The following is a 13531-nucleotide window of genomic DNA, read 5'->3' as shown; positions in this document are numbered from 1 at the left end:
AATGGGAGGGTTGCCGTGAAGAATCTAATTTCGATTTAGCCCTTCAGGGAGAGCCCTCAGTTGGAACCAGTAAAACAGTAGGTGTTGCCAAAACGGGGTTGCTGCTGGTCCTCTTTGTTTTAGGTGGAATCTCTAAGGAGAGTTTCTTCTAGAAGAGTTCACCTGTTTATACATGTTGCAGTTAATCTTGACGCGGGGCGACCCTCTTCTGAAGCCGATGGTCTCAACCTTGCTGTTGTAGTACTGTTCACAGGTCTGCTAATCCGGTGCATGTTTTTTGAGCAGCTTCTATATATGTATCAGGTCCTATTCTAGGAACTAGGGAGACAGTGACAAAAAACAAAGTCCCTGCATTCATGGTGCGTGTGTCCTAGTGAGAAAGTCAGACGGTAATCAAACTAGCCAACTAACCGATTAACTAACTTACTCTGTACCTTAGGAGAGGGGATGAGGGAGAGTAACAGGGTTCTACTTGAAATAAAGTGCTCTAGCTGTTGTTCCCTTAAGCAGACCCCTGAGTTAAGTGAAGAACCAAACCATCTGGGTGTCTTAGGAAATGATTTTTGAAGCAGAGGGAATATATTACATGAATAAGTGCTTGGGGATGAATCAGTTTATTATATTTTTCTTTTTTGTGATGTGAAGACAATAAAACCTTGCATAAAATTTTATTTGTAATCTATTAACTTCTTAACCTAGTGCAACAAAAAATTTGTCCTACCAATATTTTTCTCCATTTATTAATATTTGTGTATATATAAAAGTTACAGTATACCTGAAATTCTTTTTTTCCACTTAAGCATTTTCCCATGTTGTTTAATAGTTTTATAATAATTTTAATAATATCAGTTGCTCCATCAGGGCTTCATGTAGACAAATTTTAAAAGACTCTATGCCTGAAGATGTTTACTAAAGCATTATTTATAGTTCCAAATACTGAAAACAACTAAATGTATTTGTAACAATATATTTAGATTGCTTCTGTTGTCTTAGGAGAGCTGTAATGACTATCTTTAAACATAGAATTTTCTTCTATTGAATTATTTATGTAGATTCATTTCTAGGATCAAGATATTTATATATTTTAAAAATATTGATACACATTATCAAATGACTTCCTAAAAGAATAATGGAATAGTAACATTTATCTTTGTCACTAGGAATATAAAAATATATGAATACCTCCATATGTTTTGCAGCATTGCGTATATATTTATTTAACACTGTTTCTACTACTTGGCGAATTAGAAATTAAACTACTAATCAGTAAAACTTGGAACTTCAATACTTTCTTTTATGTTTCATTCTTAATCATGATGTTGAACACAGTACCCCTAAAAGTATTTCTTTCTGGGCTAGTTGTCAGTTTGTGAAGCAGACTTATTTCAAGGATTTTTAAAAGCAGGCGCCATGGGCTTCTTACCTCGCATCACAGGGACACAGGACCTTTAAGAGCCAGGGGTCTTCTAATCTGCACCTGGCAGTGAGCATTTCAAGTATTAAAACGAAAGCACTTACACCTCAACATGTTTATTTTTAAGCTTTTTATTATGGAAATTTCAATAAATACCAACATTTTGCCAAACAAATTTCTTCTAACCACTACTAAACCACCTAGCCTTTTCTTTTGAGGGAATAATTTAAAAGCAAATCCTAAAAATCATATCATCTCACCATTAAATACTTCAGCACACATCATCTCCAACTGATAAACAAACACCCTTCATACTTCACAAAATTAACAGTTCCTTATTTTCATTTAAAACCCACATCCCAATTTCTCAAGTTTCTAAATGCTGTTATTCAGTTGCTTTGTTTGAATCAGGATCCAAGCAAGATCCTTTATGTACTGCCTTTGACTGCTTTATCCCTCAAAATTTTTGAATTCTGTAACAATCCTCTCTTCCTCACTTTTTTGTAGCATTGATTCATTAAGAAACTGGAACCTATGTTCTATAAAATGTCCCATAGTCTTGATTTGACTGGCCGCTGCCTCATGATGAAGTTTACCTTATTTGCTCTATCTTCATCTTACCCCGCCTTCTCCTGTATTTTCTGTAAATTGTTAATTTAGATCTAGAGACTTGATTCAGTCTAGGTTTAGTATTTAGGGGAGAATAGGTCATAGATACTGGCTGCTTTGTACTTCTTATTGAGTCATATCTAGAGGTATGTAATGACTGGTTGACCTACTTTTGAAAAATGAAAGTGTTACTTGCTCAGTCATGTCTGACTCTTTATTACCCCATGGCGGGTAGCCCGCTAAGCTCCTCTGACCATGGAATTCTCCAGGCAAGAATACTGGAGTGGGTTGTCATTCCCTTCAGGGGATCTTCCCTACCCAGGGATCAAACCCAAGTCTCCTTTATTGCAGGCGGAGTCTTTACCGTCTGAGCCACCAGGGAAGCCTGACCTGCTTCTGTTGGTGCCAAGATTGGCCGCTGGTGGCAGCCTCGCCCCCATTTGCAAGCTCCCCGTTGATGATCACTGCCTATCGCCAGTGATCTCAGCTGTGACATGGTGACTTTCCCATCACTCGTTCAGCGTTTATTAGATGGGATTGTATAAACAGTACCATTTCATCATTAACTATTTAGTTATCTTGAAATACATCTCATACAGGAAAACTGAAAAAATGTTTTACTATGAACAAATGGTTTTACCATGAATAAATGCTTTTATAACCTTATTGAAAAAAGTTTAAAAGATTTTTGTAGCTCTTTTTAGAATACAGCCTATGTATAAATAAATTATACAGTCAAAATACTGTGTTTTAGAGCCATTGAATGCATTGTGGCCTTCTTTAGTCATGTTGTCAATTTGATATATGGTTAATTTGCTAAAACTTGATTAAAATTTTAGAGATTGATTTTTCTATTTTTTTTTTTTTTTACATTTTATAAAACAATAATTGAAATCGTATATCCGGTTTGGAGCTCCTTGATTTAGTTATATTTTTCTGATGTATAGGTAGCAAATATTTTCCTCAGTTTCTCGTTTGTCTTTGTCTTTGCTAATGATCTTTTTTGGCCATACGTAAGTCATTCCTATATATTTTTTAATGTAGCTAAATTTATTCATCTTTAACTTCCTTTTGAAATTTGAGCCAATTTTATCACAGTTTTCTATTCCCCAGTTAAAGAGGAACCCATCCATTAAAAAAAAAAACACAGTATTTGTTTATTTAGGGCTGTGCTGGGTCTTCCTCACTGCGAGGGCGTCTCTGCAGCTTTGGCAGGCGGGGCTCCTCTCTAACCGTGGGGCGCGGGCTTCTCCCTGCAGGGGCTTCTCTTGTGGAAGCCGGGCTCGAGGGCGCTGAGGCTTCAGGAGCTGCAGCCCCGGGCTCCAGAGCGCAGACTCAGTGGCTGTGGAGCACGGGCTTAGTTGCTCTGTGACACGTGGGATCTTCCCAGATCAGGGGTCTAACCGCGTCTCCTGCATTGGCAGGTGGAGTCTTTACCGCTGAGCCACCGAGGAAGCCCCATCCATTTCTAATTCACGTGTTTGTATGGTTTGAATGATTACATTTGGATTTCTGCATCAATTTGGAAATTATTATTTAATATTGCTTTCTTTTTAAATATTAGGCACTTTTCTCCCAACCCCCTCCCCGCCCCACCCCGACACTGTTTTAGATACTGGGGATTATAAAGTGACCAGACCAAAATACTTAGTTTCCTTCAGAGCAAACATTCCAGTGAGAGAGAAAAGGCAATGGAAAAGAGATGAAGAGATAGATACAGGCTGCAGAGATTCTCTCTGATTAGAGGATATTTGAGTTGATTTCTGAAACACGAGGCGGGGCTCGCCATATATCAAGGCCTGGGAATGCAGAGGCTGACGGAATACTTAGCGCAGAGGCATTGAGGAGGAATAGACCTTAACGCTTATTAAATGCTTGCGCAAATCAGACAGGCTTCCCTGGTGGCTGAGTGGTAAAGAGGAGACATGGGTTTGATCCCTGGGTTGGGAAGATCCCCTGGAGAAGGAAATGGCAGCCCATTCCAGGATTCTCGCCTGGAAAATCCCATGGACAGAGGAGCCTCGTGGGCTACAGCTCATGGATTGCAAGACTCAGGCCCGATTCAGAAACACTGTGGCTGCACCGCCTCACGCGTTTCTTATAACAGCCCCTCGACGTAGGTGTCTATTAGCGCATTTTCAACGTGGGAGAGTTTACGCCATTGCCCTCTTCTCCGTCTCTAACTTGGTTTAAGGTCTCAAACCGCAAGAGCAAACCCTTGCTTTCCCTCTCTCCAGGCTTTCATGAGAAGGACAAGAAGCCGTATTGCCGGAAGGACTTCCTGGGCATGTTCGCACCCAGGTGTGGGGGCTGCAACCGGCCAGTGCTGGAAAACTACCTTTCGGCCATGAGCACCGTCTGGCACCCAGAGTGCTTCGTGTGCGGGGTGGGTATCCCCGCTTATCTTTTGGGTTTCAGGAAAGGCAGGGTTCTTCTTCCTGGGGCGCAGCTGGTAAGAGGGTTCACAGCTCGGGAAGAGAATTTGACATGGGCTTCGTAAAAGAAATACAAGTTTTTCTCGGCCATTAGAAGGAATGAAATAATGCCATTTGCAGCCACATGGGTGGACCTAGAGATTGTCTTACTGAGTGAAGTCAGACAGAGAAGGAGAAATACAGTATGACATCCTTCTATGCGGAATCTAAAAAGAAATAGGCTGTGTCCATGGGTCACAAAGAGTCGGACACAACTCAGCAACTGAACAGCAACAGAAGAAATGAATTTATTTACAAAGCAGAAGCAAACTCACAGACTTCGAGAGTGAATTTATGCTTCCCGAGGAGGCGGGGAGGCTGAGGAGGAGGGAAAGTTAGGGAGTCTGGGATGGATATGTACACCCTGCTATGCTGAAAATGGATAACCAGCAAGGACCTACCGAATAGCACAGGGAACTCTGCTCAGTGTTATGTGGCAGCCTGGATGGGAGGGGAGTTTGGGAGGAAATGGATACGTGTTTATGTATGGCTGAGTTCCTCTGCCGTCTACCTGACACTATCACCATCTTGTTCATCGGCTATACTCCAATACAAAATTTAAAGTTTCTTTAAAAAAAGAAACACGAGACACATCATCCATGTGGGCATTTGCTCGTCTGGTTTGCAGAGGGGCGATATTCTAACCTCTGTGTGTCCACTGGCCGGAAACCAGCAGGGATTTCCAGGCTGAAATTTTGCTGATACTTTACTTCTTGACATCTGCACCCCTTGTCTTTCTCTTCCCCCCACCTCCCAGGAGTGCTTTAGTGGTTTTTCTACCGGCTCCTTCTTTGAACTGGACGGGCGTCCCTTCTGTGAGCTCCACTACCATCAGCGCCGAGGAACCCTCTGCCACGGGTGCGGACAGCCCATCACCGGCCGCTGCATCAGCGCCATGGGCTACAAGTTCCACCCCGAGCACTTCGTGTGCACTTTCTGCCTGACGCAGCTGTCCAAGGGGGTCTTCAAGGAGCAGAATGACAAGACGTACTGCCACCCCTGCTTCAACAAGCTCTTCCCAGTGTAACCTCAGCTGAGCCCACACGTGCCCTCCTCTGATCTGCTGCAAAATTTAAGCCAAGAGAGGGAAGAGTACATTTCTAGTTCCTGACCTTCTTCTGCTCAGTAGGCTTAGAGAGAAAGCAAAGGTGATGGACAAAGAAGGGAGCGTCTAGAGGTGATGTCTGAAGGCTTCCGGCTTTAAGTTTTGGTCTCAAGCCGTTTTTTTTTTTTGTTTTTTTTTTTTTAACAATACAGTTGAATTTTGATCTGGGACCTGCTGTCTAGTGCCTCTGCACGTGTATTTTCACATGCACACACTCGTTCCACTCCAGCCTTCCTCAGCTTTCTCCACTTTCACCTCTATTGATGGTCCTACAGATAGGTCTTGTCTGTTTAGCCTTAGAACTGGGTCTTTTAAGCTACCCCCATTTCCCTGTGACTGACTTTCCCACAATCCCTGCTGTGGGCTCTGTTCCTGGGTTTTTTTTTGTTTTGTTTTGTTTTTAACAGGAGGATAATTGCTTTACAGCACTGTGGTGGTCCCTGCTGCAGGGCTTTATTCTTGCTGTTAGGAATCACGGTGTCACTCTTAAGTTCCTTGTATTTCCCTTCAGTTGTATTTCTCCTTTTCAAGAGAACGTAGATTATAACTGGAAAACTTCGACTCCTGACATCACTGATAAATAAAGGAACTTGTGGTTTTAATGACTCAGTGTCATATTAGTTTGGTAAATAAATTTTCTGCTTCCCATGTTGTATGCTAGGCACAATAAGCAATTAAGTTTGTATCATACCTCTTGTTTACTTCTGTACAACGGGCCTTTTGTTTACATCAGAAGAAATGAAAAGGAGGGACTCCTAGTCATTGACTTTTAATTGGGGCCCGTAGCTTTCACTTTATTTTTTTGCACTTAAGTGATTGATTAAAAGATGGCAAAGCTTCTTAAAAATTTTTTCATTGCTTCGTTTACCTTCAGAGGAAAATAATTCCCACTAGGCAGTTGCAAATTCATATTTGCATATGGATGCATATCTCCAAACTCATAAAGTTGTATGTATTTTTCCAGTTTTCTTGTATATCAACTATATCTCAATAAAGCTATTTTAAAAAGTGGAATGTGCCTTTTCCTTCAACTTCACAGTGGTCGCATGAAAACATGCAGGATGGCTGTTCTTAGAGCATCTCTGAAGAAGGACGCTTTAAACCTCACTTCACCATTTTCCAGTTTGGATTAGGAAATCCACCCCCCTCCCCTCCTAAAAAAAGCTCCACCTAAGTATTTGTTCCTCTGAAAAATATTATGAGTAAACTTGTAGAAAAGCTTGTCAGACTATTCAAGAGTCTGACTTTCTCAAGTTCTATCTCAAGTCAGTTTTAAAGGGAGTCATGCTTCCTCAAAAGAAATCTTGATATACTCTGTAACGTATCTCTCTTACCATAATATTAAAAATAACCATATGATTATTTGTTATGAAAATTTTTTAAATCACTGAGGAAATCCCCTTCCCTGGAGGTATTTTTTAAAATAGGACTGAATTTTTAAAATAGACTGATGTCTTTAGATTATTAGTGTGGGGACAGAACTTCTAGGAGGGCAGGAATGGATGAAATGACTCTTGCCAAGCTTTATCCTGTTGGCCCCCTTTATTGGAGTGAATGGTAAGGGGGATTTGAGGGTTAAAAGGAAGTGGTAACAGTGAAATTCGACAAAATAGGAACTCCAAATGCACCCGAGCTGTGAGGGAGACTGATGAGACAGGGAGCCAGTTGGCCTTTCATCCCGCTGGCCAAGTACCAGACTAAGCAAAATACATATTCCGTTTCTAAACATCCTCTTGACTGCATATGACTCTGTGATGGTGTTTGCAGGTGTTCATGGTTGGTTTGGGATTTGACAAAAGAAACTTGGGGTTTTAACCAGAAAGAACGTTCAGGTGGTGACTTTTTTTTTTTTTTTTTTTAAGGATTGGCTATTTTGAGATTTCAGAAGAACCTATGTATTCAAAAATGTCAAAGAAAAACCGCAGTTTACTAAGGTAAAATTAAGAAGTGAAAATTTTTATTTTCATAAGGACAGTGGTTTTATATTTGTCCAAAAGGGGATTCTGTCTTCTGGACTAGTGTTTCAGCAACAAGGAAACCACTGAAAAGTTAAAAGTTCTCCTTTTTTAAAAAATAATACTTTTCTCATACTGATAATATACCTGTTTACTTGGTTCTGAATAACTTATAGGTTTTATTAATTAATTTTATTAATTAATTTTTTTTGGCTGTGCCACGTGGCTTGCAGGACCTTCGTTCCCCAACCACGGATTAGAACCCAAGGCCCCCTGCAGTGAAAGTGCAGAGTCTTAACCACCAGACTGCCAGGGAAGTCTCCAAAATTTTGTTTTTATTTTTTGGCCATGCTATGCAGCATGCAGGATCTTCGTTTTCTGGCCAAGGATTGAACCTGTGCCTCCTGCAGTGGAAGCATGGAGTCTTAGCGACTACACTTCCAAGGAAGTCCCCTTATAGCTTTTAAAAAATAAAACCTACTCTCAAAAGACAGAGTTCTTCCTGCCCATGAGGATATATATTTTTATAGAAGAATGTGCCATTGATTGAGAACTCTACTCTCAAGGAGGAATCACTCAGTTTGGCCAATGGTCCTTTGGAATAGAGTCCTCCATGGTGATACTTAGACAAAGACAACAGTCATTTTTCCATACGAGTTCTAGCATGTAACCTTGTAGGATGGCTACTGGGCATAAGCTCCCTGTTTGTGAGCGGTAGAGGGAGACAGAGTGCTTTTCTCTAGCTTTGCAAGCGAAAGTCCTGAGATTCATCCTAACTGCACTAGCTTGGATCACATTAAAAAAGAAAAAAAAACACTCACTCATGTCCCACTCTGCAACCTCAAGGACTGTAGCCCGCCAGGCTCCTCTGTCCATGAGATTTCCCAAGCAAGAATACTCAAGTGGGTAGCCTTTCCCTTTTCCGGGGCTTGGGGGTAGGTCGGGGGGGGAGGTGGTCTTCCCAACTCAGGGATTGAACCCGTGTCTCCTACGTTACTCTCAGATTCTTTATTGTCTGAGCCACCAGGGAAGTCTGCATACCCACCAGTGACTTCTGCTGGGGGAATTGTACTATGCAGCCCGCCTTAAACCAAACTAGATCATTTCCAGAGTTAGGGTCAGAACTAAGTTTTTAAAAACACAAGGGCCCTGTGCAGGAGATGTGGAAACTTAAAAACTCTGGGGACTGACCAAAAGAGGTCGCTGAATCTTGACTCTGTATGAGTATATACATTGAAGAGCAAAAGAGTTTCAAGATAATACAGAAGGTAGCCAAGCAGATCTTTCCAGTGCCCTGGGGGAACGTGCCCGAGAACGTCACAGAGTGTAAAAGCGGAGGGGAGCCTGGAGTGAGGATGTGACGGAAACACGTGGCAGATACTGACCTTCCCTGGAGCCTGGGTGGGAAGTGGGGGTGGGCACAGCATTAAGACATATCCAAAGCAGCTTCAGTTTGAGAATCTGAGAAAGGAGATCTTCTAGCTGAAACACATGTATACCTGTGGCGGATTCATTTTGATATTTGGCAAAACTAATACAATTATGTAAAGTTTAAAAATAAAATAAAATTAAAAAAAAATAATAAAAATATTAAAAAAAAAAAAGTAAGCAGTGACGACCGTGTTTAGGGGCAAGCGTAGCAGCTGTGTATGTGTGTGTGTGTTCAGTCGCTCAGTCCTGTCCGACTCTCTGCAACCCTGTGGACTGTAACTCACCAGTCTCCTCTGTCCTGGGAGTTTTTCAGGCAAGAATACTGAGTCTGTTAGTCACTCAGATGTGTCTGACTCTTTGTGACCCCATGGACTGTAGCCTGCCAGGCTCTTCTGTCCATGGGATTCTCCAGGCAAGAACACTTGGAGAGGGTTGCCATGCCCTTTTCAATTGGATCCTCCCAACCTAGGGATCGAACCCGGATCTCCTACATGGCAAGCAGATTTGTTACTCTCTGAGCTACAAAGGAAGCCCGTTAGGTGTCAGCAGGTCCTTAATAAGAACAGAGGTGGCATTCATTAAAATATGAGACTGAGAAAGTGACTACTTGCCCTCAAAATGCTGTGAGGTTAGTGTTATTAGATAAAACTCTCCATCAGAGCAGCCTGTACGTGCTGAGAACCTAGAGGTGAAAGGGGAAATGGAAATCTGCTGAGAGACCCTGGATCAGGAGGAAAGAATCCTCAGACCAGTGCTGGAGCTTGAGCTTTGCTTGTTACAGATGTACAACTTAGCCAGAAGACAGCAGTGTCTCGAATCTATTCTCAAATCTATACAGAGTGAGGTAAGTCAGAGGAGAAAAACAAATATCATGTATTAACACATATAGGTGCACTCTAGAAAAATGGTACTGATGAACCTATCTGCAGGGCAGGAGTAGAGACTCAGACACGTGTGGACACAGGGGGCGAAGGGCTGGGTGGGATGTGTTGGGAGAGTGGGGCTGACGTATACACAGCGCCACGTGTGAAATAGACACAGCCTCTGTAGAGCACAGGGGGCTCAGCTCGGCGCTCTGTGATGGCCTCGGGAGGTGCGAGGAAGGTCGAAGAGGGAGGCCAAACATGTATGCACACAACGGTGTCATCGTACAACAGAGAGTCGCACCACACACTGGAGCAGTCACACTGCAATAACACACGAGTCGCGATTCCTGCTGCACGTGCCGCTTTGTCCGGTGCGCCTCCGTAGAAAGTGGCTCAATCCTGAATGTCACTGTGATACGTGCATTTGTAGTGAGAAAATGTTCGAAAAACTTGATGTCTTACTTGCAAAAAAAAGAAGGACAATTTGGAAAATTGTAAGAGAATTGTTGTATTTACCTTTATTCTGAAAACTGGTACTTGAAGAAAATTGGGTTAGAAGGAGTTGAGGAAGAGAAAGAAGATATTTATAGTAATTCTGAGAGGAGCTTGTAGGGACGCTTTTTAACATTTTGGAGGTTGAGGGGGAACGTTTTCATTATGTCCAATGACACTTGGAAAATATGACTTTCCCCGTCTGGTTGCTCTTCCATTTTCAGATACGAGTTCAGAGATGTTGGAAGCTCAGAAGTAAGGTGTGCTTAAGGTGTGCCTGCAAGGGGTGCTTAGAGGGAGAGATATTTTCCTAAAATAATCTGAAATTTTTGAAAGAGAAAGGGAAAAAAGAAGGGAAGGGAGTTATGGGCTCTATAAGTGAATGTGTGAATTGGACAAGTTGAAAATTGGGGTGCTTCCAGGAAACATGGGGAAACAAGAAGGGTGGCATATAGCACTCTCTGTGGGCAAAAGAGGCAGCAGTGGGGCTGGGCCCCGGCACGCAGCTAATCCCTTACACAGACTCGGCCTGGAGGGCCTCTTAGTTTCAGTTCTCCTGGAAGTGGGCCCGAGCCTAGGATTTGTGTGCAGTAGTTTATTTAGAAGCCTTGTGGGTGTACAGGCAGGAGAGTAGGGAAGTGAGTCAGGACTAACACGCACTAACAAACAGCTTACTAGGGTGGAAAGTCGGAGCTCAAAACTCTCGACGACTTCTGGGGTTTATTAGACCACATGAGATGACAACCAATCCCCCACCCGACCTCCGCTGTCTCTGGCCTGCCCTCTACACAAGCTGGATATGCTTCTGACCAAAGAAAGCCCTTAATCTGAGCGACAGGTGCTTTCGGTAGGAAGCATCAGTTGCCCCAGGCAGTAAGGACCAGCAGACCCAGGAACTCAGAGCATCGGTGGGGGGAGTTAGGAGGAGGTAAGCCGGTTAGAAGAGATTCACTGGAAACGTCTTCAAACCACATTTGGAGTGCAGGCTCGTACTCAGTCGCTCGGTCGTGTCCGACTCTTTGTGACCTCATGGACTGTAGCCCACCAGGCTCCTCCGTCCATGGGATTTTCCTGGGAAGAATCCTGCAGTGGGTTGCCATGGCCTCCTCCAGTTGGGATGTATAGTAAGCGTTTGTTTTCAGAACTTTAATAGGGTACATGTATGCAGTAGAATATTACTCAGCCATAAAAATGGACACAACTGAGTCATTTATGGTGAGGTGGATGGACCTAGTTAGAGTCTGTCATACAGAGTGAAGTAAGTCAGAAAGAGAAAAACAGATATTGTATATTAATGCATACCTGTGAAATCTAGAAAAGTGCCACAGATGAGCCTATTTACAGGGCGGGAATGGAAACAGGGATGTAGAGAACAGACGTGTGGGCGTGGGAGTGCTGAAGGGGGCTAGGGTGAGTTGGGAAATTGGGATTGACATATATACATGACCGTGTGTACAACAGACAGCTAGGGGGGCATAGCACAGGTCGCTCAGCCTGGGGCTCTGTGATGAGCTAGAAGGGTGAGAGGCGGGTGGGAGGAGGGAGGTCCAAGAGGGAGGGGACATGTGTTTACATAAGCCGATTCACTTTGTTGTACAGCAGAAACTAGCCCAACATTGTAAAGCAACAATACCTCAACTAAAATAAAATAAAATGTCCCCAGTTCTAGAAAGCTTAATGCATTTCATCAACTGTAGCGATGGTTGAGGGGCTTTAGGGAGGCAAAGAGTGGGCATTTCCATTTCACCCATGAAAAATGACATTTCCGCAACTTGGCCACGATGACTCAAGTTTAGTGGTGGCGGTGGAACGGGCGACGCTTGCTCATACAACCCCGTGCCTGGGACTCTTTCTCTTAGGCTTTACTTCAACAGTGTGAAATACGTCTCAGAGATAAGGCCCAATTTTCAAGGACGGCTGAGGGCCCCGGGGCAAGAAAGGCGATCCAGTGGCGCAACCTATGTTGTTTGGGATACAGTGGCCAGAACTGTAGCTTTGACATCAGACAAACCCAAGTTCAGAGGCTGAGTGTACCATTTACAGATGGTGTCAACCATAGTTAAGTTATTTATCTTCTCCAAACTTCAGTTTCACAATATGCTAAATGTGGGTAATAATCCCATGTGGGTTTGCTCTGAGGATTAACCAAGATAATAAGTGGGAAAGAGCTTTGTAAACCTCCAAGAACCACACATAAAAGGCGTTAACAAAATAGTCCAAGAGGTACGTGAGGAAGTCAGTACAGCTTCCATCGCTAGCATTTCCATGGAGACTATGAAAATATAGCAGGCTTTTAGTTGTATTTATATGATTTTATAAATCTTTTTTCGGAGCTCAGGATGAAAGCTGGTGGAATTGAAAATGCTGGGAGATTAGGAGAAGAACTTGAGTGTGAGCTGATAATCTCCCTTTGCAGCAACATATTGACAAAGTAGTGCTCAAGACGAAACGATTTCCACGGTGCAGGAAATCCATTCTGTTAGCTGCTTCCTGTAGATAGAAAACAGTGAGCCCAGGTTAAGGAAGCAGAGCCAAGGGGCGAAGAGTTCAGGGGCCTTCCAAGGCGCTGGTAGGCACCGCCTGTCAATGGCCTGACCATAATTCAAACAAAATTCCAGGGAAGTCCTTGCCATCATCATCACTTGTATTGCCAGGGGTGCTATACCAAAATACCACAGCCTGGGTGGCAGAAAGAACGGACACTTATTTTCTTAACGATTCTAGAGGCCAGAAGTCCGCGATCCAGGCGTCCACGGGTTTGGTGTCTCCTAAGGCCTCTCTCTGTCTTGCTGGTGGCCGCCTCCTCCCCGTTGTCCCCGTGTGTCCTTTGCTCTGTGCGTGTGTCTCCCTGGTGTTTCCTCCTCTTCTTATAAGAACAATAGTCCTGTTGTTTAGGGTCCCACCCTCATGGCCTCATTTAACCTACATTAGCTCTATCTCTAGGGCTTCTCAGGCAACGCTAGTGGTACGGAACCCTCCTGCCAGTGCAGGAGATGTAAAAGACACGGGTTTGATCCCTGGGTTGTGACGATCCCCCAGAGGAGGGCACAGCAACCCAGTACTGTATTCTTACCTGCAGAATCCCATGGACAGAGGAGCCTGGCGGGCTACAGTCCACGGGGTTGCAGAGAGCTGGACACGACTGAAGCATCTTAGTACGCATGCATCTTAAGATGAAAAAGATA

General features: G+C 43.3%; 1 protein-coding gene across 2 annotated transcripts in view; it reads left to right on the top strand.

Annotated features, from left to right (window-relative positions):
* Positions 1-6204, top strand: part of LPXN (leupaxin) — a 43227-nt gene extending 37023 nt beyond the window's left edge. For both annotated transcript variants that reach the window (XM_055547212.1, XM_055547213.1), the window contains 2 exons: positions 4261-4409; positions 5255-6204. In XM_055547212.1, the coding sequence (XP_055403187.1) occupies positions 4261-4409; positions 5255-5524 (419 nt within the window). In that variant the 3' untranslated portion in view covers positions 5525-6204. The remainder of the gene's footprint in view (positions 1-4260; positions 4410-5254) is intronic.
* The last annotated feature ends 7327 nt before the right edge of the window (positions 6205-13531 follow it).

Source organism: Bubalus kerabau, chromosome 15, assembly GCF_029407905.1.
Source record: "Bubalus kerabau isolate K-KA32 ecotype Philippines breed swamp buffalo chromosome 15, PCC_UOA_SB_1v2, whole genome shotgun sequence".
NCBI classification, from domain to species: domain Eukaryota; kingdom Metazoa; phylum Chordata; class Mammalia; order Artiodactyla; family Bovidae; genus Bubalus; species Bubalus kerabau.
This window is presented reverse-complemented; position numbering and strand designations above follow the sequence as displayed.